The sequence below is a fragment of the Acartia tonsa genome, chromosome 1 (genome assembly GCF_053477335.1).
Source record: "Acartia tonsa isolate MP-2025a chromosome 1, ASM5347733v1, whole genome shotgun sequence".
NCBI classification, from domain to species: Eukaryota; Metazoa; Arthropoda; class Copepoda; order Calanoida; family Acartiidae; genus Acartia; species Acartia tonsa.
In genome coordinates this window covers 55,339,892-55,367,521 of record NC_137260.1, presented here as the reverse complement: position 1 = coordinate 55,367,521, position 27,630 = coordinate 55,339,892, and the positions used below count along the sequence as shown (strand labels likewise).

At 31.5% G+C, this 27,630-nt stretch overlaps 1 protein-coding gene across 4 annotated transcripts in view; it reads left to right on the top strand.

Moving 5' to 3' along the window:
* GABA-B-R1 (gamma-aminobutyric acid type B receptor subunit 1) overlaps positions 1-27,630 on the top strand; it is a 111,957-nt gene that overhangs the window by 6,018 nt on the left and 78,309 nt on the right. For 2 of the 4 annotated variants that reach the window (XM_080166598.1, XM_080166588.1), the window contains exons 3-5: positions 2,719-2,778; positions 9,554-9,672; positions 22,184-22,286. In XM_080166598.1, the coding sequence (XP_080022724.1) occupies positions 2,719-2,778; positions 9,554-9,672; positions 22,184-22,286 (282 nt within the window). Of the gene's footprint in view, positions 1-2,718; positions 2,779-2,851; positions 2,879-9,553; positions 9,673-9,753; positions 9,782-22,183; positions 22,287-27,630 lie in introns of those variants that run through there. The other 2 variants (XM_080166605.1, XM_080166611.1) reach the window with 2 other exon arrangements.

Sequence of the window (27,630 nt, the reverse complement as noted above, 5' to 3'; positions counted from 1 at the left end):
CGTCCATCTGTCCGTCTGTCCCTTAAGATCTCGGTAACCCTTGAACCGATCGGATTCTACTCTTCAGGGAATATACTTACTGGTCCTGTGGTGGTTTTAGGCTATTTTCTTTGGGAGTGGGACAACCCTAACCCTTCCAAAAACAAACAAATCTCCCCCTATTTTTTTTACGAATTTTGCGAATTTGTTATTTAATCGCAAAAATTTGCGATCCAAATGCATTTTTTTCTGCTGGGTAGGTGCGAAAATTTGCGATCCATTCGCATTTTTTTCTGTTGGGTAGGTAATAGAAGATGTAATTATTATACCTCTTGAAGGAAAGCCCCTAGAGGCTAGGGGCGAAGTCGCTAGTATTTTAAAATGTGTAAGGTGACATAATGACAATTTAATAATATAAAATATCAGACCAATATCAAGCAAAAAAAAGTCTGTGGCTTAAATTTGCCCACGGCAACCCCATATTTTCAATAAAGAGTATGCAGCATTGTATGCTTAATTTAAACCATGTTTTCTTAACTATTTATACATGATATCTTTCTTAGAACATTATAGAATAAACAAAAGCTTTTTGAAACCTAGGAATTTTAGGCATACTATTGGTTCAAATCATTTTTCTTATAACAAAAGCTATCTAACGCCTAAACTAGAATAATTTGTGAAAAATATATTAATGCACAAGATTTTTATTGTACCTTTTTTATAACTTAGGTTTTCATATATTCTTTTCTTCCGTGGACAAAACCTACCTAACATTCTATCTTTAATCATTTATGAAGAATATAAAGAATTGTATAATCTATCGGTGGAAAGTGAATACCCAGTGCCAAAACTGTGTACAACCCATTGCATGTGATTTGGTTAAAGAATTGCTCACACTACTCAAATATGCTATTATTACTCTTTAATGGACATTGATGAGTGTAAAAACAGAGCAAACTCTAGAACTAAAGATATTGCTGTTACAGGGTGGATCACAAATTCTTATAAACAAGGATGATCATAACTAATGGTAGCAAAGAATTAAATTTCATATCTTTATTTAGCCTCAAAGTTATATTACTATTTATACTAACTACTACATAAACTTTTATTATTGCTATAGAGCTAAAAGTGTAGAAGACAAACAATCTTATTGAAAATCGTACTATTAATGCTATTAGGTTAGTCAATGTAAGGGCTAATAAGCCCTTGAAGGATAGGTACTCACAAGTATTGAGTTACCCGCAAGTAATCTTTTTAAGAAAGACAGAAAAACTAAGGAAACTTATAAATTAGCTTCACTACTTCATAAAAAATCTGTATGAGTGAATAGCCAACAGGGCATATTTTTTTCTGATACACCCAATTAGTAGGAAAAGGTGTGGGCTCTGGTTAAATTTTATCCACCCCTAATATCAAGTGTATAGTACTGGTATTTATATTCTAAATCTGCCATTATATTTATGTATCTGCCTATGCATGTATATTTGACTTTTTATTTCCATCTATCTGTCTTTTATAGCAAAGATTATCTGTCGATATTATATATTGTATAATTGTCTACGTATAACTGTCTAAGTTTGTAAATTATATCTATCAATTATATCTGTAGAGGCCTCTAGTTGCACTTAAGGAGGGGGTAGTTGAATTTGAGGTGGTACCCTCCCCAAAATAGTTATGAACCTTCCCAGGACCTTTGATTATAAACCTGTAAAGGAGAACTATATCGGTTGAGCAGTTAGCGAGATCCTTTGGTACAAACAAACAGACAGAGAGACTGTTACTTTATTAAAAGGAAATATTTTGTAATATCCTTTACAGTAATCACATAGGTTCTTCTGATTGATTTAAAATTAATTTGTTTCAGTATAAATACATAAAATAATATAAAATAAACCATAATATATGTAAGTAATTATCTAACTTTGAAATGTTCTAAACTTACTGATGTTTAAATTACACTGAGATAACATATTATTTACATAATTTTTTGGATTATTGGCTTATTAAAATTAGACGAATATTGATATTAATCATATTCTAAGATTTTTTTGTTTTGTGTCTTTCTAGTTTTTGAACGTATTAAATGACTTTAAAAATCCGTCATAACCCTAATTCAAATACATACAGTTAATTCTAATCAATACACTTTTTACTGAACCAGGGCAGGCCATCAAATTGGGGTTATTCTTGGAAGCGCAGCTACTGTACAGCTATACCTGTATGTATGTCAGTAGGTCCAATGGTCTAAAGTTCAAAAAATAACTGTTAAAGCAAAGAAAATGTCTTAACTGCACTGATTTATTCAACAAAAATGTCATGAACAGTGATTTATTGACTTAAATAAATATTTAAACAATTAAAAACTGAAATGCCTTAAACTTTTTATATTCACTAGAGGTTACGCCCTTAGAAGCCTCTAGGGGCACTGGTAGGAGGGGGAAAAGTTGACCTTATCCCATTTTAAATTTAAGTTTCAAAAGAGTTTTAAAAAATATTTTTTTGGGGGGAGGGGGGTGTAGAACCCTCTTAAAAGATAGGTAAAAACTTTCCCAGGACCTATAAGAAGCTTCACTGTAAATGAGAACAATATCGGTTCAGCGGTTAGCAAGATCCTTTGGGACAGACAAAAAACATTTACTACTTTATATAATAGGATACTGTATAAATTAGTTTCCTATTATGGCTGCGCCACACATGGAACTAATTGTCTTTTTATGATTGATATTAATGTTTTAGTGCGATAGTGGGCTGGGGGCGTACGCGCTATACCAACTAATATACAAGGCGCCACAAAAGGTACGTACTGTTTTTTTTTACTGGAGCTCGACTACTCTATGAGTATTATGTGGTTGGTCTTGTTGTACTATACCAACAAATATACAAGGCGCCACAAAAGGTAGTTTGTTCAAAATTAAGTCTATAATTTTTACTTAACCTAATTTCATTTTATTTCTTTGCTATTATTTATTTTCCACCTTATTCCCTTGTTCCTGTTATCAGCGCAAATAAACAACAAAAACTAAAACATCAAGGTTTTCAAATCCTACTATATTACTATATTAGGGCATAGTGTTTCAAAATAAAAATAATAGTATTTTTTTGTATAGTTCCTGTCGTGGCATCGCCCCTTAAGAGGCGGTTCATCGTATTTTCAAAATGACTTTTGATAGGTTATTTTAGGTTATATTGGGTTAGGTGATTGCCTCGCAGGGGCTAGAAATAGAAGAAAAGCTACATACGAAGAAACACCTCTTAAGGGGCGTTACCATGAAAGGGACCAAACACTTTTTTAAAAAATGATTTGCATTATTTTTTATTTGATAATCATTCTCAATCATTTTATGCTGTTCTAATATCAGAATAAGTGTACTGATGACATAATATTATCCTATAGAGGTTTTGAACCATTGAAAATATCCAATATACATATAGCTTTATAAAATTGTTAAAGATTGCTTCCCTAAAAAGCACAATAAATTAATATCTCCGCCTTATAATCATTTTAGTAATATTTTATAATAAAAATTTTATTTTATAAACTTAAAATTATTCTAGTAATATTTTATAATGTAAATTTTATTTTATAAACTTGTATGCCCCATTTCTTCAATCCCTGTTACCTCTAACCCCGTTTTTCTTGAATTGTTTAGCCTCAGGGGTAGGGGGAGGAAGGGAATGGGTTATGAAATACAAGAATGGATTATTGTAGACTTGGAGACCTGATGTACTTATAATTATTACAAAAAAAGGCATTTCATTTTTTTCACAAAGAACAACGAACAACTTAATTATGAGAATTATTAAGTTTTCATATTATTTACTTCTAAAAGAAATTGAAATTGTGACCTTCTTTGAAATATATCATTTTGGGAATCATAGTTTTTTAACCTATATCTAATTGGCGTTGCTACAAAAGACCAACTCTTCTAAAGACCAACGCCTACAAAAGACCAACTCTACAAAAGACCAACGCCTACAAAAGACCAACACTACAAAAGACCAACGCCTACAAAAGACCAACAAATATATATTGTTATATAAACATCAAATAAAGGTCATAGCCGCAACGCTCGGCCCCCTGGCCTGCCTAGCCTCAGGCGCTCGGCCCCCTAGCCTATAACCTAACCTAACCTAACATAAAATTTGTAAAAACAATATTAAAAATTGTAAAAACAATAATAAAAATTGTAAAAACATATCAACCACTATTTGTAAAATCCACGAAATTCTAAACCACCTATGTATTAACAGTTGAGGATATTTTTCTTAAATAAATGTCCTGGGACTAACATAGGTTAGGTTAGGTTAGGTTATAGGCTAGGGGGCCGAGCGCCCGCGGCTAGGCAGGTCAGGTACACCATTTGCAGCTATAGACCTTCCAGCTCTACGATTTTTTGTAGGCTTTGGTCTTTTGTAGTGTTGGTCTTTTGTAGGCGTTGGTTTTTTGTAGAACCGACTAGTTGGTCTTTTGTAGGCGTTGGTCTTTTGTAGGCGTTGGTCTTTTGTAGAGTTGGTCTTTTGTAGCAACGCCATCTAATTGTTGTTTTAACAGTCAACTTTTAAATACATCTAATCTCCCAATATACAGTAATCCATTAGCGTATCTAACTATTATGGTAGCAGTGAAATTGAAGGTTATCTAAACAATTGAAACTGTATTTAGCATAATTGGTTTAAAGGGTGTGTTATCACCTCCGCTAAATGTTTTCAACACATTCCTGAACCAGAAATTGACTCACAATTTATTAAAACACCACAAATTGTCACTGCTATTTGCTTACCCCAATGCATTAACCAGCCCCAGTTTTTTGGTCATAGTATTTTTGCTGTAGTGATATTTTTCTTCACTAATATCCCTAACCAGCAACTCTAGTTTTTATAATGATTATGCGAGTATGTAACAAATTGCGTTTTTGAAATTTTGGGGACGTGATGACACACTGGTTTAAAGGGCCCAAGTTAAACTAATGCAGGGTTGCGAAAAAGTTATTGTAATTAAAATTATGCACAATAATACAAATCTTTACATGAGGTTTAAATCATTCTATTTATGTATAATATTAATAAATTGGAAATTTTAAGAGATGATATATATTTCGAAGGGGTTGGGAAAGACGAAAAATAGCTTAAAACCAACCTGGGACCTATGTGAAGATGCCCTTAAATGGAGAACTTATTCTTAAAACTTATAAATTTGCAATTAAATAGGCTATTTCTCAAATTTTTTGTCTGTTTGTACCGAGCGATCTCGCTAACTGTTGAACCGATATGGTAATCCTTTACAGTTTAGCCTCTCATAGATCCAGGGGAGGTTTAGAATTATTTTTGAAACAATTTTACGTGTCCTTAGATGCCTCTAGGGGCGTAGCCGCTAGTGAGAGATAACTATGCTTTGCTACTTAGGAATTAGAGTTTAATTTTACTGATAAAATTTTATAATATTGAACCTGTGAAGCTTTACTCCTTTCTTTAAAATGGGTAGGGCTTTTTATCTCTCTCCACTTATACATGCCATTTTCAGTTATCCATTAATTTGTCCCATATATATCTGCAGCATAGCCTTGCTGAACTGGAAGGCCTTGCACTGACATATACTCTAAAAGATTTATGTCGACAATATGACAAATAATTTATGTACTTATAAGGCATGATAATCATAATATAATTCTTACTTATTTTTAAATAAGTCCTTTAACGCTTTTCTGAAAATGCTATTGTGATAATAGAAACTTTGATATAATAACAGCAACAAAGTTTAACACGTATTTTTTCCAGCCATGTAAATTAAATTTATTAGATTACTCCAGTTTACTAATAATAATAATTGTAAGTAGCGAAGCTGCACTTTACTTAGGTATATCTCTCTGTACAAGGACAAATTTAATATGACTGTAAAGTAAGATATATAAGTTTTCCGGAATTTTAATGTTAGGGGGAGATTTAAAATCTGCATCAAATTTTAAGGATTTTTTATAAAATTCGTTTTTTGTATAATTCTTTATCTAAAAGCGGAAATGCATTTTAAGTTATTTAATTTTGACCAATAGGATAGGTGGATTTTAAACTACCTGCGCTCTAATTGGTTGAATGATGTACGCCATCCAATCAGAGAGCAGATTTTTTAAATCCACCAATCACAGATGCCAAAATTAATTAACTTAAAATGCATTTCCGCTTTTAGATAAAGAATTATAGAAAAAACGAATTTTATAAAAAGTTTTCAAAATTTGATGCAAATAATAAATCTCCCCCTAACTTTAAAATTCCGGAAAACTTATATATCTTACTGTAAAGTCTCAAAATGAAAATAGTTGAAAAGAGATATATTTTCAAATATTATGTGCAGTGTTTTATTGACAATAAATACCAAAATTTGTTTCAACCTTCAAAAATCATCTGCTTATCAGCGAGTTAGATGGCAATATTACTTGAATTGTTCTTTAAACCTTTTATCCACCTTAGACGGAATCACATGATACAATTCAATCGAGAGAATGCGTATCTTCTATAACCCTATCCCTTTATCCTTGAAACTAGATTAATATTCCCTTTACATCAGAAATTTTGTGTAGCCTTTGCTGCGCTATTTATAAACATGTTTGTCCTTGTTTTGCCATTCCTTGGATATACATGAATATTCTTTATCGCAGTTTGATCATAATTAATTCTTTATTACAAGCTCATTTACTTATAAAGGTGTGAAACCACTTACGCATGGTTATTATGATAGTAGAATTGCATACAATTACTACAGCTAAAATTCCCTCTTTCTTTCTTTACACCACTGCACTGCAGGAAACAATATCTATTTTTTAATTGGTATTGTGTTTTTTTGTGAATTTACAAAAATGGTAAAAAGCGGAATTGAAGAGACACCGCTTGCAAGGAATACGGAGACTTAATTGCTAATTGCGCCGCAAAATACGTTATAAATAATCATTATGGCCTCTGAACATGGTCCTTAGCCGGCATGGTGGAGTCTGCCTTCCCAGCCCCCCTCCCCCCTTTCCTAGTTTTAATAAAACCTTATTCTTGGGGTTTAGCTAGTAGTTTCGGACAATGCTTGAATTTTCTTTTTGTTTCTAATGAATCTAGATTGTTTAAATCTAACAACCCGAATAGTGGACCATAGAAACTTACTTTCTTTAAAAATTTTAACAAGGACAATTAGTTCATAAGGATCGCATGGTTAAAAATAAGGATTTTCATAATAAATTAACCTAAGAATCAATTATACATTTTACATGTTGATAGTGGTACACAAAGAAACTTTTTTCAACATTTGGAAAACAACAATGACATTTTGGTCCATAATAAACAAAATAAGAATATCTTTATTATGCTAGTTGAGTGGATGTGCTACTTGTAAAATTAGAAGAGACAAATAGAACTCTTCAAAACAATCATCATTGTCTTAGTACAAAACATTGATTTGAATATTATGAGGAGAGCACTTATGGGAAACTCCTGTATTAGAATTTCAACCAAAAATAAATTTTCTCAGCTTATATAAAAGATAGATGCAAGTTGATAAGATTTCTATCATACATTTGATGAAATTTAAGTTTAGCCTGCTCCTTAACTTCTTTCGGTCTTTTTCATTGACCAAAAACAGCAAAGTAAAACGAAAAAGTAACTGTCCTACTAATTCATTGATGTTTTTTTTTGTCGTTTATTAATATTTTATTCTTTGTGTTTTTTTTTATTTTTATCATGATAAGTAATTTTTAATAAATCAAGCAATTTACCAATATGTATTGATAAATATATTTTTAAAAGGCTTATAATCATTGTCCTTTTACCCACATATACATACATACCAATACACAACCAAACATACAGACCCAAGACACATAAACAGCAAGGATGATAACAACAAAATAATTATGAAACTTTTAAGACTATAAAGAAGCAACATTTAAAATATAAAATAATCATTTAACGACTAACTTATTCTTACTATGGAATATCTACACTTCAATTATTTGTTATTTGGAATGATTATATAGAGTAGCCTTGCTGCAAATAATTGTTATTTAGCTCAGTGCAATAAATGCATACAAATGATCTTCTCATAAATGTTTATGTGCCAAAATAAACAGAGCATCATTCAGTGCAGGACTTGAAAATAATTTTCCTTCATCAGCAATTAAACGTATATTGAAATACATTGGATTAAGGCTGAGGCCTACATTATTCGTTGCTAATTTAAACATAACACGACTTACTTGGATTCAGGAGGATGTCTACTATTTAGGGTTAGATCCATTCAGGGGCAAATGTTTGAAGTCCCAGTCCCAATATGGTACAATTCTATCTGTAAAATCCTGTATGAAATCTTCAAAGGGGCTGCAAATCCTGAATCCTCTAATATAGTTCCACAGATACAATTCAAAGAAAAATCATTACTTATATTACACTTTAAATCTATTTTCTTCACATCAATTTCTATTTCTACTTACAAAAGAAATCATTTGGTTTATTAACCATGCTAAGAAATATTTGCTATCCCCGACTGTCTGAGTTCTCTCTCAGGGGGATCAATAATAATTGATTCTCGTACAGAATATTACAATATTTATGGTCCACATTCATTCTTTTTTGAGCGAAGCTATTTAATAATTTCATAGCTGTATGTCAGTCTGTTATGGATAACTATATCTAAGTATGACAATCTTATTATATTATTTTAGAGTTTTCATATTTCTTTGATGCATTTATAACTAAAGAATATTATTTGAATTTTACATTCAATTCTTGTATAATAAATGCATTAGTATAGATATCTAACCCATACAACTATCTGGTTCAAGTGGTGGGGACCCTTTACATCAAGTTGCTTTCTGCTCGTTTGAAGCGACTTGGCTGCGTAGATATTCCCGACGCTGATAATGAAACACCCAATAGAAAGTCAGCATAGGGGCCCTGCCACGTGCCCCTGCACCCTCTATTCTTTTACTTTAATGTTTTTATTGAAAACTGTTCTAAAACTAAAATAAACGTCTCTTATGCCTTAATGCATATGAATGTTGTCATCCTTGTTAATAGAACTAATATTTATTTTATCAGTACCGGTTAATGTGACCTTTATTAGCTATAGTTCTAAACATTACTATTAATTTTTATATCAGGCATTATCATTAATAATAACACTAATTACTTCAATCTTTATGAACTAAATTTGAGTTAAAAATAAATTAATGGTTTTTGGTTATAAAAAAAATCACGAAACCTTTCATCAAAATATAAGTAATCTTATCCAGATTACAGATATTTGTCGTAGAATCTTGTGAAATTTAAACTAATCTTTTGAATCAAATACAATACACTAATCATTATTATGTCTTATTATAAATAAAAAATAAAAGTAAATATACATATAGTTACATGCAAATCGTTTAAAAAGTTAGTTATACTTAATTGAATGAATATATTATTACTTGGAAACCTGTTAACAATCTATTTTGACGACAGTTACAACAAATTAAAGATAAGTTCACCTAAATTTGTCGATAGTGTGAAGTAAGTTGATTTTTGCCATAAACTAGAATAATTATGAAATACTTTTTAGGTCATGATTTTGTCTGGGTGTTCTACTGTGTGTACAACTATAGCAGAGGCTGCCTCACAGTGGAATCTTGTAACAGTATGTTATGGAGCTTCTAGTCCTGCTTTATCTAACAGAAACAGGTAAGAAATTGTATGAATATTTTTCAATTTGTATAAAAATTTCACAGTGGAATATTGATACAGTATGTTATGGAACTTCTAGTTCTGCTTTATCTAATAGAAACAGATTAATCATTAGACTAAATGCTTTATTTTAAAAGACTAAATCGCAAATTTTTTGTCTACTTTTAAAAATAGGGCAAGAAGCAATCTTTTGTTTATTTCTTTTTATCTAAAGAAACATTTTGAAACCATAATCCATAAGATGAAAATCTTACTTGAAGAAAATGTTCCAAAACAAATAAAGATAGAAAAATCGACCCTTTCTGATGTTCTTACCTTAAATGTCACAAGAAAATGTCGACATAAATATCGGTCCTGTATTATAATGTTAATACTAAACAGCTGTATTAGATAAGAAAATCATAGTCCAAAAGGATTTCCATTCTGTTTGAACAGGAAGAGGGAAGACACTAGGTTGAAATTTAACTGTAATCTTTTTATACCCTAAAATTTGAAAAAAAATATAATTTTCTACATATATTCTTTTTTCCATTGTCCTATCACTTTATTCTTGCTTAAAAGTACTATATAAATTAAAAGTAATGGTTTTCTCGATATTAAGAAAACATAAACTATCAAATGACTATTGGTATGTATTGAAAATCTCTGTGTTTATGGAAAAAAATAGTGGAATTTTTATACTCAATAGAATTTAAAACATTTATGTATAAAAACAAATTATTAAGTCAAAATGTATTTTGGTTAAAACAGGTATCCTATTACATGAAGTAGTAAGCTTTTTTTTGAACTTTTATGGTTCTCCTTTACAAAAAAGTTTCTTATATGTACTGAGATGGTTATAGGATATTTTATTTTATTTTAAAAGTCTGTTTATGGTTTTAGGCTATATTTCTGCCCTTCCATGTTCCTTCAAATAGGCGCACAACCGCTAGTTATTCATAAATCAATAAATATTAAAATTTTGTTTATTACTACATTTGATTCTAAATTTTATGATTTTAGATATCTTATTTAAAAAAAATAGAATTTACAGTCCATAAAGCTGACTTATAGTTATAAATACTAGATAGATTTATGAGTGAGTTATAGAGTAGGTACACTATTAAAATATGGGTCTGAATTAAGTAAATTATCAAGCAACCTATCATCTGAATTATTTTACTAAAACGAAAGTCCTCCATTTTGATTATGCAATTTAAATGTATACTTTGCTCTGGGAGGAACATTAAGTAGACAATAGATGATTATATAATTTTGATCCAATCCCAGATAATTTACATTTAATAATTTTGAAATCAAAGCCAAAAAAAGATAAAATTAAAGTCAAATCGTTGCCAACATTCTTGAGAGTTATTAACTTTAAAACATTCATTAAAATATTTTTTGACAAAAAACGTTACAAAAAAAACATCTTTAAAGTAGAATGTCATTGTTTTATTAAAGTTAAACTTTACAGATAGCAGAATATCATCATATTTTTTTTGCGTTCTTTACCGTGATTCTTCACTTCAACGTATGTTGTTTTTTAACACAGCGTGTGCAGCAGTGGTCAAAATTCTTAAATTTAGATTATCCCAAAGACAATTCAGATAAGAAATATAAAGGGTTTGCATTTGATTGCTTTGAATATTCAAATATCATTTTCTATGCTGTTGTACAGTAGCCTGTACCAAATTTTATTACTGTAAATAATCAAATATCATTTGCAAAGCTGTTGTACAGTAGCCTGTACCAATATTCTTTTTCTGAATATTCAAATATCATTTAATACGTTATTGTTCAGTAGTCTGTACCAATTTGATTGCTTTGGATATTTAAATATAATTTGCTATGATGTTGTACAGGAGACTGTACTAAAATTCATTTTCTGAATATTCAAATATCATTTGCTATGATATTTTAGAGTAGCCTGTTCCAAATTTTATTACTTTTAATATTCAAATATAATTTGCTATCATATTTTACAGTAGCCTGTACCAAATTTGATTCCTTTAGATATCCAAATATCATTTACTACAATATTGTACAGTAGTCTGAACCAAATTTGATTTCTTTAGATTTTTAGATATCTGTGCTATGATATTTTATAGTAGCCTGTACCAAATTTGATTGCTTTAAATATTTAGATATAATTTGCTACAATATTGTACAGTAGCCTGTACAATATTTGATTAATTTTTATATTCTATAATTTCATTTGCTATTATAGTAGCCTGTACCACTTTTGATTTCTTTAGATATTTCACAGGTCTCCTTAGCAAAACCTTAGATTAAAAAAAATCTCGAAAGAAACGGACATCAGGGCCTTCAAATAGGGTACAGTGGTGGTCAGAATCCGTTGGAGATTAAATCTTAGCTGCTCCTTCTTGCCAGATATTGCAATTTGAAGTTTTGTGGTAAAAATGCCAAAAATTACAAGAATTCCAAGGAAATATGCAGAAGAAAACACCTTAATTCATCAAATAAAATGGGTGAGTTTAACATTTGAGGAGTTTATATGTCTCTGCATATGTAAACTACACAGCTTTAAAGAAATTATTTAATGAAAAAGGAACATTGTTCTGTTTACAACATTAAGCTAGAGGCTGTTACCCTGGAACCAGTAAAGAAAACCTCAGTTCTAGTTTACATATTGCTAAAGTTAATATTTAAAATACTCTCACCCCCCCCCTCCCCTTCAACCCCTTCTTGCAACCCATAAATTTTAGGGGGGAGGTCAAAGTAATAGTATTATGTTTTACTCAAAACTACTTGAAGTATTGAAAGAAAACATTATATGTAAGATTCTTAGGCCCAAAGTTTCTGGAAATATAAGCTTTAGTACTTAAACTTTAGTAGCCATCAAAATCTCTTGCAAATATTGTTGCAACCAACCCACTCCCTCCTTCTTAGACCACAAATTATTAGAAGAGGGGCAGTGGATATGGAAAATATTCTTGTGTTACTTTGAAATCACTGAATTATGTTAAGCAAACTTTGGATTTAAGCTTTTTTGGGATATTAGTTACTTTTACAAATATTGCTGGATTCCCCCCCCCCCCCCTCCTCCATCTGTTGGAAATAGTGGCTAGTGGCATAGGTAAATAATATTGTATATTAATAGAAACCTCTGGAGATATTCAGGGTATATTTAACTTTATAAATATCTATTTCAACTACAACCCTCCCAATCTAGTACAATTATTTTGCTATATAATCTCCTCCAGCCTATTGGACTAATAAAATAATTATTGTCAACCCATTGCTCCTTCCCAAAACATTGAATAGGTAATACATATGAAGCAATTTGAAATCTAAAAGTTTTATTCCAATGTTTGTTCCTTATTGCTATAGTAGTTTCTGAGTAAAACACAGGTGGTGAGGTTGTTTGGAGGGTAGCTGGAGAGGGAGGGGGAGGGCAAGCAATATTTAATTTTTTTTATGGGTGTGGAGGAAATTGAGCAGCAATATAATTTTTCTGGATGGGGTTGGTTGAGGTTGGGGAAAGGTCAGCAATAATTGTTCAATTATGAAGTAATTATGGACCTACTAAAGTTTAAATCCAAAAGCACTCTATATCTTGAGTAATCTACAAGTAAATCACAAGGGTATTGCTATACTCCCTTCTATTACTTATTTGGAGGGAGGGGATGGGGGGGGGGAGATTGTAAAGCAATAGGGAGGGAAAGGGGGCTTGGAAGGAGAATTCAGCAAAATTTGTTAAAATTACTTTTGACGAAACAAAGCATATTTGCTTTGCTGCTACAATTGTAGTGGTTTCTTAGTAACACACCATAGTAGTAACCTTTCAACTGCAACCCAACCATTCTCTCTTTATGAGGGGAGGGGAAGAGGTCAGCAATATATGTAAAAGTGCTTTGGGTCCCACAACAATACAAATCTAAAAGCTTTATATGTATCTCTAATATTTTCTTAAAACACATTGGAATGATCTTCTGCCACCCCCCCCCCCCCCATTATGTCAGGTGAGGGGGAGGGGGAGAGAAGGTGGTCAACATAATTTCTACAAAATTTTGGCCTAAAAACCTTACATAAAAATTTTTCCCACTATACTTCAATTAGTTTTTGAGAAACACATAATAGTATTACTATGCTCCCCCCCCCCCCCTCCACCCTAAAGTTGGTAGGTTGTGAGAGTATGGAGGGGGGGGGGGGAAGCAGAATTACTAAAAGTAACTTGGGCCATATGTAAACTTAAACTTGAGTTTTTTCCAGGGTAACAGCTTTTAGGATAAAGTTGTAAATTGGGCAAACCTCTTATAGTAGTAAAAATTGTTCTAAATGGGGATGAAGTGTGTAGTTTACAAATGAAGAGATATCTAAACTCCTCAAATGTTAAACTCGCCCTTTTTATTTGATGAATTCAGGTGTTCACTTATGCATATATCTTTGGAATTCTTGTAATTAAAGGCATTTTTACCACAAAACTTCAAATTGCAATATCTGGCAAGAAGGAGCAGCTAAGATTTAATCTCCAACGGATTCTGACCACCACTGTACCCTATTTGAAGGCCCTGTTGTCCGTTTCTTTCGAGATTTTTTTTTAATCTAAGGTTTTGCTAAGGAGACCTGTGATTTAAATATCATTGAATACAATACTGTACATTAGCCTTTACCAAATTTGATTGCTTTAAATATTTAGATTTAATTTGCTTCAATATTGTACAATAGCCTGTACTAAAGTTTATTACTATAGTATACATAATCTAAAGCTCCATCCTATCAGACTCTGTTCTACTTTGTATTATAAATATTAATATACAATTCTCATATTGCTTTAAGTTTATAATGTGATTTTAAAAATTTGAACCAGCCACTCAAAAGAGTACATATTGATATTTTTAGATGACCTAATCCTTTTGGTATACCATCATGTTATTGATAAATGTATATAGATGAATGGCTAGGTAGTTAGTTCTAGTATGCTGAAAATAACTGAATTCAATGAATATTAAAATAGCATAAGCTCGTAAGTATGCCTTCGAAAGTTAACGATATTATCCTTGAAGTTGACGATTTTAGAGACATCAACCGCTTTAAGTATTCATTCTGTATAACAATTTATTCTTCTTCTGAAAATATTTTACAGTGTTTTGCTATTTATGTAGATAATCAAACAAAATAATGCTAGTTTCAAATAACCTTACCTAAAGTCTTTCCTTGGAAGTTTGCATTCTACAATTTTCTGTGTATACTGTGTGCAAATGTGATCTAAAATTGTTTAGTGGGACCCAGGGATACAAGGATAGGGCAAATGATTTTATATTAATACCTAACCTAAGAAATGGTCATAGCAAAAAAGCACCCAATGTATTAGGTAAACAAATCTTATCTGATCATCAACCCCTTGATTACACAACTTTTGTCTGCATGTCTTAATTTTGAATTATGAAAACACATACACGACGAAAAGCAAGCAAGTCACCGTTTGCATTTCAATTCTACGTATAATAGCTTGCAATTGAAGGAGGGAGGAATAGGATGTAAATTGATTTATATTCTGTTTTCCTATCCCCCTAGTGCATGGTTGTGGCTATTGTTTATGCGGTAGATGAATTATTATATCCTTCAGGGTTTCAAATCAAACATATTAATATGGTCCATTGGAATATTAAACAAACGTTGGACAAAACAGGCTTGGAAAAGGGGTAGCTATAGGAACAGATCTATAGTACCTCCGTTCGTTTTTCAATGACCTCTTTCGCTGCTTCTAAATTATATTCTGCTACTTGGCTGTGTTAATATAAGCAACACCATATTGGTTGATTTTCAATGACCCAATAGAAAGGTTGCACACAGTGGTTGCGATGGGGACATACAGTTATTTAACCCTTTCTCCCTCTGGTGTTTTACTCTTATGCTATAAGTTTTAATCCTTATAATGAAACTGAAATTGTTACTGCACATACAAAAGAATCATAATTATTACCATATCCTTATAATCAAGTAAAAGGATATTTGTCTGTCTGTTTGTCTGTACCGAAGCTAAAAACTTAACCGATCGGGTTCTCCTTAACAGGGTTACTTCTCTTCCCGGGAAGGTTTATAACTATTTAGGGGGAGGGTACCACTGCCCTCCGAAGAGAAATCGCCCCTAGAAATACCTTTCCCCCCCAATTTAAAAAAAAAATGTTAAACTAATTTAAAACTGAGGGGCACCCACCCACCACAAAAAAAATTCTCCCCTCAAAAATTGTTTTTTACTTTTTCTTTTAAAATCTAATATAATAAATTGGGTTATTACATTCGACTCTCCCCTCCTCAAGTGCCACTAGAGGCCTCTAGGGGCGTAGCCGCTAGTAATTTATAAAGAAAAATTAAATAAAAATACAACTTTTAGACAAACTAAATAATCTAAAGCTTTTTAATGTTTACTTTTTTTCTTCTAAAGATTAATTTATTTACATAAAAAATACTCATTTTAGTCCAATGCATGACATAAAAGTTTGTATTGTTTATTAGAATTTGATAATATCATATTAACTTAACATTTGATAAAAAGCCAAACTTTTGTGGAACGTTCTATAAAATCAACTTTAATAGCAAAACACAATTAACCTACAATAAAATACTAATATACACAAGAAAGAAGAGTTTAGTTATTTTAAAAACTAGTGAATTCCATGATTTGTCCCATGGTCTAGAAATCTTGTGGAATCTTATTGCTTTGCAATGATGAATCTTTTTGTCGTGTATGTGTGGGTGTACACCACACAATATTAGGGAGTATTGTCCCTAATTTTGAAAGTGGACCATAAGAAACCCCCTTCGTGTTCAGGAATTATATTTAGTAGGGTTGTTTTCGAAAAGCCCCATTTTAAATTACAGTAATGCGTAATAAATATTCTGTTAATCAATAGTAAAAAAATGTTATAAATATATGTTGCCGTTTTGATAAATGACTAAATGCATCATAAACTCATTCAATTAATTCAGCTGCTTTTCAAAACTAGCAGCTGCTCTGTTATTTCAGCTGCATACAAACTGCGATAATAGTCAAGTTTTAATGGAGGTAAGAGATAGGGTTCATAGGGGTCCAACGTAAAATTAGGGGAAACTTTCATGATATTGGACGCTACCGCAGGTCAAAAATCTAAACTACATATTCATGAATATACATATGATGATTATACATATAGTTTAGCTATTTAAACTATATTTGTAGAGTACAAATAAGAGTAGTATGATCAATTCAAATAAATATGAGAAAAGCAAGGATGAAATCCTAAAAAAATTGTAGTGTCCAGTTGTTCCAGAAATCATTATTCTAAATATCAGATAAATAGGAAAATGAAATCATTAAAAATATATGTTAAAAAGTTACAAAAGTCAGCTTGGTTTATGGTTTATATTACACTTTATTATTAAAGGATTCATCGGCAAAGTTTAAAATCGATAGGACAATTCTAACATGCCTAATAAAAAAATGAGGAAATGGTGGTATGATTTACATATATACCCAAATTATATGGAATCTGCGCGCAACTGTAAAAAGAACCAACAAATGATACATATCAAGTTTGATAAATCAATCTAGTTTTCTTGATATAAAAGAGCTTGTACTTAACACAAGGATGACAACATCCATAAGTAGCGAAGCTCAAAAATTATGATTGTATATCAGGAAAAAAATACTATAAAGCAGTGTCACATAATAAATATTAATATTGGTAAAATAGGAAAATCATCACATCTTTAAAATCACGCAACCTTATAAACATGAAAATCTAGCACCGCAATTAATAGCAAGTCTTAATGAAACTTGATGGAAATATGTAGAGCATGAGCATACTCAATCCCTGATAATTTCAACCGTCAATCCTGAATAGGAATTGAGAAAACCATGAAACCCTAAAAAATCTAGGAATCGATCTAGCACCCCAATTATTAAAAAAAATATTAATAAAATTTAGTGAAAATATGTAGAATATAAAATTAATTAATCCCTGAAAATTTCAGCCTTATATCTTGAAAAGGAGTTGAGAAAATCACAAAAACGTAAAAATCTAGGAATCGATCTAGCACCCCAAATAACAAACAGACGGACAAAACAGCGTATAAAAATTTCAGCTGTCTATCTTGAATAGGAGCCGAGAAAATCACGTTTCCCCAATTCATTAATTACGGACAGACGGACGGACATTGTTAATTATAGAGTAGCTTCGCTACTAATAATACAGCAAAGAATCGAAACATTTAACTATAATCTAACTAAAATAGATTTATGTATGTATGTAATGTACGTGATTTCATTCAGATTTTGTATACAATTTTTTTGGCAATTTCAGGATTGTAATAATATAGGGTCGGTCTTTCCACTTTTCCTTAAGTCTTGGGTAGATCTTTTCGTTAATTTATGCATGTTATAATTGTTCTCTCGATTTCAAATGTTGTATATTGATTACTGTCACAATAAAATACGACTTAGAAAACGTAGCATCCCTATAATCGTTACCAGGACAACAAGGTACTCTATTATAGCGAAGCATCTGTATAATCTAATTGTAAAAATGTAAGTATGTCGTTAACCAGTATCCGTTATCTATGTAAATAGATTTACATTAATTTTTTTTAGATTTATAAATCAATATTCTGTTTATTACGTTTTAACACTCTGCATGTCTTAATTGTCCTATTGTCTGAATGCCATATGATGGGATAGCTTTGTTTTTCTCAGAATCGTCACTTCTTCAAACCCTTTAACATTTAACCAAATACAGAGAATTTTATATTTTATGTTGTGATCAATTTCTAAAGTAGTTTTACACCCATAAAAATAAAATAAATTCTTATTGTGTCCCATGCCTGTTAAACTAATGTGCTCTTGTTATATCAACATAATGTTTTCGTTCAGTAAAAAAAGGTTGTCTCATACATATATATAAAAGAAACAGAATGTTTAAAAATATGCTTAAAACATCCCAAGAAAAATCGCCCCTAGAAAAAATACCCACTTCTCTCACCAAGTTTTTTTTCTCTTTTTTTGTTTTAAATAAAAAAAATGGGGTATATAGTCCCTTTCGTAACATCGTCCCATAAGGGGCGATTCGTCGTTTTTTTATGATAGGTTAGTTTATATTGGGTTAGGTGATTGCCTCACAGGGTTAAATAATTGGCCCCGCAGGGATAGATCCACCCGCAGGGGCTAGAAATAGGAGAAAAGCTACTGTGAAAAAAGGTGCGATGTTACGAAAGGGACTATAGCCAAAAAATGTCTTCTCAACCAAACGCCACATTGTTGAATACAAAATAAAAAATGTATGTCAACATATTACTTGAAGTTTTACAGGGGAAAGAAGAATTATAAAGATGGTATAGGGGGCCGGAGGGGGACATCCACTGGGCTTTTTTTCTTTCTGTACAACTTCTAGTTAAAAGTTGTTAAAACTTTACATTCAAAATTTACACAGTTCTAAATTCTCTTTCTCTTTGTAAAGTAAAAAAGTTTTGGAGATAAACTTTGAAATTGGCATCAATTTTCCCCTGGTCTCACAGATATACAGGGGTGTGGGGATGCACAACCATTACCTTGATTGCAACACACTAATATTAAAAATAAAAATGATTCATCTTTTATCTAATTTAAATCTTTAGATGAGATTAGAGATTTTTCCCTTAAATATTTATGTTTAAATATTCAGAGGTAAGGGATAAACAACGTTTTTTGACAAATGTAGTACTAAAAGTAAAATCATGAAAGGAATACTTTTTTGCTGGTGACATCTTTTTGTTACAGTTGAACCATCCCTGTGACACTGGAACTTTTATTGCTTTCACAGAGAATCTTGACTACAAAATTATTGTATCAAATATGGTGAAACGTGCACTATACAAATCTAAAAGGAAATATTGAAAGAGTTTATTGTCTTCCCTTTTTTTTTGTAATATTAATGACTAGCGTCTACGCCTCTAGAGGCATCTATGGCACTTAAAATGTTTTTTTTTGGTTCGAGTCTCTACGATACCTCTCTATGTTGCGTTGAAAGTTTATTGTCTTCTCCTTCTATTTTAATATTAATGACTAGCGGCTACGCCCCTAGAGGCATCTATGGCACTTTTTTGTTTGTTTATTCGGTTCAAGTATCTACGCTACCTATCTATGTTGCGTTCAAGTCTCTATGATACCTCTCTACGTTGCGTTGAAATCTCTCTTTGTAAAAGAAATTTTTTTTTTGTGATTTCTCTTGGAAGGGTGGTGGTACCCTCCCCTAAGATAGTTATAAACCTTCCTGGGACCTATGAGAAGCTATCCTGTTAAGGAGAACCTGATCGGTTCAGCGGTTAGCGAGATCCTTCGGTTAAAACACACAGACAAACCCACTGACATCCTGTTACTTTAGTATAAGGATTATATATCCAGCAAACCCGCAGCCGTAGCCTAATAAGTTGCACATTTACTCGTTGGTAGGAAGGTGTTGGGTTTGAATCTTAACCAAGACCTCTTAAAAACTAAAGACATTAAAAGTTGTAATTGCTAATAAATAACATTTATATTAAGAGTATGGGGGAATGCCTTGGCCCAAAACAGGCTCAACTCATTGTCATCAACAATCAAAAGGCCGTGTAATCAAATGGTTGGTTGTCTGAAAAATCTGGGTTGTTAGTGCCTTGGGTATTAGATCATCCTTTATTTTATCTTTAACCAATTTATTTCATATCTTATAATGTTTTCTCCATGATTGTAGAAATCTCAGAGTTGTTAAATGCAATAAAATTGTTTATGAAAAGACACTGTGAATAGTTTTATCTAGTTTTATTATGTTGTAAGATTATTATTATAAAGAATTATAATGTATTGTAAAAGGATAGAAACTAAAGCAGGAATATCCCTATAATCATATAGTGGAGCATGTCCCCCCAACTCCAATCTTCTACCACCCACAACCATCAAATTATCCAAATAAGACGGATTGGCTGTGAAACCCCATGGAATGAAAGGGAAATTGTGCTGTTTATTACACTAGTCCTCAATGTTTTAAACTAACGTTTTCTTATTCGTTGGATTTACAACTTTGGGGACTTTCATTAATTTTTGATTAGTTGGTTCATTAAGTTTTATCCAAACGTTTAAACCACTAATTGTAATCTACATAAGGGGTAATTTAGTGTATTATCATGGAGATACACATCAATTTATCGGCCATTGTCTAATCCCTTTAGATCCCTGTGTGAAACCGCTATTAATTGGGGCTGATAAGATTGAGGTCTTTGTTTAAGTGTTAGGTTAAATGAAGTTTGGTATTATGTAGCCCCGCATGGTTAGAGCCCTACAGTTTTATAAATTCCTTTCCTATGGTTTATTAAGTCCCTAACCTTCTTAATACAGGCTAAATATTTTTGATCCTCTATGAAAACTTGTTTAGGGTAGGGGTGGTTGGATATATGCTTCAACATAGATTATAGGATATAACTAAAGCATATCAATGCTGTGTCATGATTATATTGTAAATCTATTTTTAACTAGTAAATGTATATTAATATACAATACATACGTGTAAATCTATAATACAAAGTAGCTTGATGCCTGTCCGTCTGTCTGTCCCTTAAGATCTCGGTAACTACTGAACCGATCGGTTTCTACTCTTCAGGGTATATACCTACTGGTTCTGTGGTGGTTTTAGGCTATTTTATTGGGGGGTGGGACACCACCAACCCCCCCAAAAACAAAAAAAATCCCCCCCCAATTTTTTAAAAATTAGAAATAGTGGGGGCACCTTAGTGGGGGTACTTATTTTTTTTTTTTAACAGAAAGTAGTGGGGGTGCTTATTTTTTTTTTTTAATTACCTCTTGGGGCACAGCCCCTAGAGGCTAGGGGCGAAGCCGCTAGTACGTGTAAATAGAACTACTGATGTTTTGTCAAACAAACAGATCTATAGTATAGATGTATTTACAGACAACTACGTCCCTTCCTTTTTCAAATACCTTTTATGTCTGCTTCTAATGTATTGTCTGCTACTTGGCTGTGTTAATATAAGCGACACCATTGGTTGATTTTCAATGACCCAATAAAAAGGTTGCACAAGGTGCTTGCGATGGGGAGATAGGGTTATTTAACCATTTTTTCTTCTAGTGCTTTACTCTAATGTCAAACATATCAAATCTTATATTTATAGTAACAGGATCTCTATCTCTCTATCTGTCGCTACCCGCTGAACTGATATGGCATTCCTTTACAATGTAGCTTATCATAGATCCTGGGAAGGTTTATAACTATTTTGGGGGAGGGTACCACCATCCTCCCAAGAGAAATCGTCCCCAGAAAAATTCTCTCTCCTTCCAAATCTAAATTAAAGATTGTATTACCGAATACCCTCTTCAAATGCCTCTTGAGTCCTATAGGGGCGTAACCGATAGTTTGGATAAAGTATCAATGTTATTTATCACAGTTTGCTGTTATGTCATTTAAAAGAATTTTAAAAGTTAAATCAAAGCTCCATAACCTAGTTAAGTTATTTTTCCTTAATTTACTTATAACTAATCTTTCTAAATTCAATAATTTTGTTTTAGATTTCCCACCCTGTTTCGAACGCATCCCTCAGCTACTGTCCATAACCCCACCAGAGTGACTGTTTTCAATAAATACAAGTGGCAAAGAATTTCAGTTATCCAGGTAAAAATATTGTTAATAAAAAATAATTATTAAATGCCTGTCCATCCGTCTGTCCGTTTGTCTAGCTATAACCCGCGATCGTGGCTTCACACGTAGCGCACTCGCTCGTCGACGGGGAGGTGATTGGTTCGAATTTTGGCTTACAGACAAAAAGACCTGCCCTAATTGTAGAAATTCTTCATTTTTTAAATTGCCTGAACCACTTTTAAGTATGGCAAGTGTTCTTCTTTATGCTACTCTAATGATTGATTACTAACTTATTTCTGAAACTTTTTCAAACATAAATAATGCTTTTATTATTTATGAAAGCACTTGAAAATTTAAAAATCAAAATCTTTAAATATAAATAGATAGTATAACAATGATAATTCACGTATACAGCACTATGTATGTATGCTATTTTACAAGTTAAACATTTCAAATTTATAAAGCTCATATCCACTAGTACAGTGAGACACTCGAAAGTTTCTTGCATAGTTTTATCTTTTTGGTAATAAGAAAATTAAGAAACTATTTGGTATATATAACCTGCTTGATTTTGCTTGGAGCGAATTTCCTATTGGATTTTTAAAAAGGAGTATTATTCATAAAGAGTAATAGTAATTTTATGTTCTATTGATCTACTTTAACTCTCCTAATACTCAGTTATCATTTTATGTATCTAACTGCTCAAGTATAGTAGTAGCAGAATACACCCAACTTGGAAATGAAATCACAGAAAGTTAGTTCTAATTTATGTTGTCCTATCAATTGCACAAAAAAAGTAATGATAAAACCAACAAAATCAGAATGCATTTAAGATTATTAAAAACTCCATATATTAAAGCTCTAGACTTAACATTAAGTCATCATAGACGATTAGTCCAAAATTGTATGATAGCAAATTATGTAAATTGTCCCTAATTAACAGATATTTAGATATTTAAGTCTTTCAATACTTCCACATAAAGAGTAGGTCGCTTTTAACTCGTTTTTGCTTAATCAATATTTTGTTTATAATTTTGGGTTTTCATTAATTGCGCCTCCTTCAATATTTAGGTGACATTGATGGGATACCTTAATTTATACACTTTCATACTTCCCTTTGTTAACTTAGGTGTATAATAATGTATAACTATGATATCAATGCATCTATGTCAGGTGTAACATGTATTTTGAGAAAGGACATTCTTTTGGGATTTATTGGCAATGCCTGTTAATTTATATACATATGGGTTTGCTGTTCGTCCTTATCGTAAATTTAGGCATGTTAGAATTGTCCTACCGGTTTAATGCTAACACTCTAACAATCAGAAAACAAATCGAAGCAACTCTGCAAAAATTACCAGAATTGTGTATCTCCATTCATTTTTTTTATTTAATTACCCAATTCACACGATTTTTGTTTTAAGCAATTTTTAGGATAGATACATTTCGATCCAGACTTCTAATTTTGAACTTATGTGCTGTAACTCTTTAATTGTCTGAGATGTGAAGCTTCGCCTTTTGTTTGTCATCTTATTACATGATTGGACGTTTGGAATACCGTTATCATATAATATCTAATCTACCTACAATATTATAAAAATTGAAGATGTATGAAATTGAAGACAAAATTGACCCTTGATAAAGTTGTTTTCTGACATGTTAAAGCAAACAAAATGTTTTCAAATAAATTACAACAAATATTGACAAAATAGTTTCCTATACAATTCAAGAAAGCTTTTTTTATTTTCATTTACCAACAATTCAACGGTAAATATATCATTCAATATGTAGAAATAGAAAATTTAAATTTTTTTTTGAAAAAATAATCCAAAAAGTATTAAACAGTAAGAATAGAGAAAATGTTATACAAAAATTAGTTCAGACACAATACTTTTAGCAGATGTTGTTATTCAATAACTGAACTTGAAATTAATCTTTTGATTTGATAATTTACTTTTTTATTTTTAAAAATCCTATACACTAAAGTAATTTTAAATCAACTTGGTCGAACAGATAGATCAAAGTTTTAGAGTATAATGTTAACTTATGATATTCAAGTAAAAATTAAAAAGTATAAATTAGATAATTGATACAAAACTGTTTGTTTATGTTGTTATTTTCAACAACTAGATGGTTAGTGACCCTCTTTTTTATAAGATTAGGGGTATCTAAATGGGAGGAGGGGTTAGATAAAGATGTAAACAAAAAAGTGGCCCCCGCCTGCAGCCAGCCTTAAATGGATATTGGACTTTTCTACAGCAAAAAGTATCTGTAAGCTCTTCTCTGTTTATGTTGATTGGATTATCTGGCAGAGTTCAGAAAACTTTCTAACCATCCGCCCTGCACCAGAGTCTGGAAACAAATAATTTCTAGTGGCAGGATTAATTAGTTTATGATACAGAATTAATTGTGTTTCTATTGTAGATCTTCCTTACGTGAGCTTGAAATTATGATATAATAAACACTTTGATCTTACCAAAGCATTTAACATAAGCTAATTTATCAAACTTTAAATATGCAAAATATACGTGAACCTAATAATCCATAATAAGAGGTCAGTGTAATGGTGTATGATTATTGAAAAAATCATAATTCTCCAAAAAGTTCATTTTTTAAAAAGTGTAATCTGTTTTGCATTCAGCTTATTTATAATTGTACATGTTTGCAATAGTATGAGCAAAAGTTAATATCAATAAAAATTTCCTTTAATCAAAACCCTATTTTTCAATGTAATTTTGACTAATAATTTTCCTCAATCTAATCTAATACTAGAATTCAAGGTGAGGTATGGTTTGATTTACATTTCTAAAAAGATTATAAAAGCGACCTAAAGCATAAGAAACATTTGTAATTTACCTTAAACTGAAAGTGAAATATAAATATTTTTTTATCTTTAGTCTAGGCTAGGTTTGACAAAGTAGGAGATCCCTCTATGGGTAGGGTCCCATAGGGCTATTTTAAAACTTAATAATATAAGGATGGGGTGGGAAGGGGGAGATTTCTGTGTTTAATATAGTAAATAACAAAACAATTTGCTGTGGTTTTTCATCATAAATTTAATTTGTGTACAATAAGAAGAAACATGCTGAAGGCGAAACAACTCTACCTATAACTTTTATAAAGTCGATTGTTTTAACATAACGTTTCCATGTAATATTAGTACCTTGCTTACTTTTGACACATTGGAAGTAAGTTGTCAAAAATTAGCCATGTGACGTCATAAAAATGAGTGATTATCCATCTCTTTTTTATGGGTTTTCTTTCCCACTTCTCCTCTAATCTCCCTCATTTGTGTGACGCCACCTGGCTGATTTTTGAGACACTTTGTCCAGTTACTATTGTAAGCCTGGATTTGATACGCTACCTACGATTACAGTTGCTCTAGTTCCTAGCATATTCTGTCTAAGCAGCCTCGTAAGTTTACCTTATCTCAGCCGTAACATTTATACTCCTCATTCAGACAGAAGCAAGCACAAATGTAATCATATAAAGCGCAGCAATGGCATGATTTTTTTACAGTTTTACCATATCACCTACTTTGATTTAGTGGTAACCTTCTAATTTTTAGCTTAATCATTATACTAAAGTAACAGAATGTTTGTCTTTGTGTTTGTACCGAAGGATCTCGCTAACCGCTGAACCGATCGGGTTCTCCTTAACAGGGTAGCTTCTCACAGGTCCTTGGAAGGTTTGTAACTATTTTGGGGGAGGGTACCATAACCCTCCCAAGAGAATTTTTTTTAACTTTTTCTTTTAAAATCTAAAATAATAAATTAGGTTTTCAAATTCCCCTCCTCATATTCCCCCTTAGTCCTCTAGGGGCGTAGCCGCTAGTGTTTATATATTGTGAAAATCCGTCGATTGATATAATTCTTTTGAATTAACCGTTGTTAAGTGAGATTTCACCAGACGGACAAATATAATTTATAGAGAAGCGACGTTACTTAGAATACCTACAGGTTTATCTAGAAAAGTAAAAGTTTTAGTTCAATCTTTACTACAAAATTTTAGATAGTTTTGTCGGTCTATCAGTCTATGTCTCAAGATATCTTAAGCGAATTGTCTTATTCGTTATAGGACGTAAAAACAATAAGCATAAGAAATGTCTTGACTTGAGTCTAAGAATACAAACAGACTTACAATACATATACTCGATTTTTGAAAGAAGAAAGTCCCTCAATGACGTCATAAAAATGAGGGTTAGGGAGAGGAGGAGTGGGAAAGAAAACATCTAAAAAGAGATGGATAATCCGTCGTTTTTATGACGTAAAATGCTGATTTTTAAGAGACTTTCTTCGTCTTTCGATTTTCATATAATTACCGATGCCTTTCCCATTTCTTTCTCTTTGGTTTTTGAAAATAAAGTAAAAGAAAGATAAATTTTACAATGCAGAAATGTTAACGTCACTGGTTGTGGCAAAGCAAAATAAAAGTTCTCTACCCAATTTCTTTTCTCTTTTAATGGATAGAATTAGATTTCCAGGTACAAAAGAAAATGTTTTAAGGAAAAATTTTGTAAATGTATTATATCATTTGTTTCACAAAATTATTTTCTTTTCTAGTTGAAAATAATAAATCTTGTTGCGGTACCACATATGTACACCTGGGTACCTTGGAATTGGGTCATGTTCAATCTCAGAAAACCGACTATTTAGTATGAATGTTAAATGATAATCCTTTTATACTGAAAAAAAAAGCATTTTCAGAAACTGTAATAAGATAGATAAACTTAGAAAACTGACCCTTTTAAGTCTGTTATGAAACTTTTTATATATCAAGAAGCTTTTTCTCAAGGTCGTTCAAACTTTTATGAGGATTTTCAAAGGTTTGGGGGAAAGGTAATCTATTGTTTTTAAAAACAGTTTCAGGTTGACTACGGCACCCAAGAAACTTATTTGGGTGGAGGACAACGACTTAACCCCCCCCCCCCCCTAGAACATCCTTGATTGTACTGCTTATTTTGTCTTTCCTTGTGCCCGTTAGGTTAGTAGCTTCAATTAAATTTAGATAAAGAGTAGTAAGACAAAGTATTTAAATTTATGGAGGATTTTTAATTTATCAGTCTTTTTCTCTGGATAGGAATCTATATTCTAACATCACCAAATCTTAAGATCCTCTTATGTATATCAAAATAGAATTATCTTGCACCATCATCCATTTCTCTTATGATGGCTATAAGTAAAAAGCAAAACAAATTTAAAAAAAATAATAATTCTTTATTATTAGCCATCAAAATTAGTTTCCCTTTTTTATGCCTTCATTTTTGGAACAACTGCAGTCTTTAATCTAGTATGTTTGCTTAAGATCAGGCAATAAAAAGGAAATATTTTATAATGATATAGACATTTAGAGGAAAAAGCATTTCCTAATTATAAAG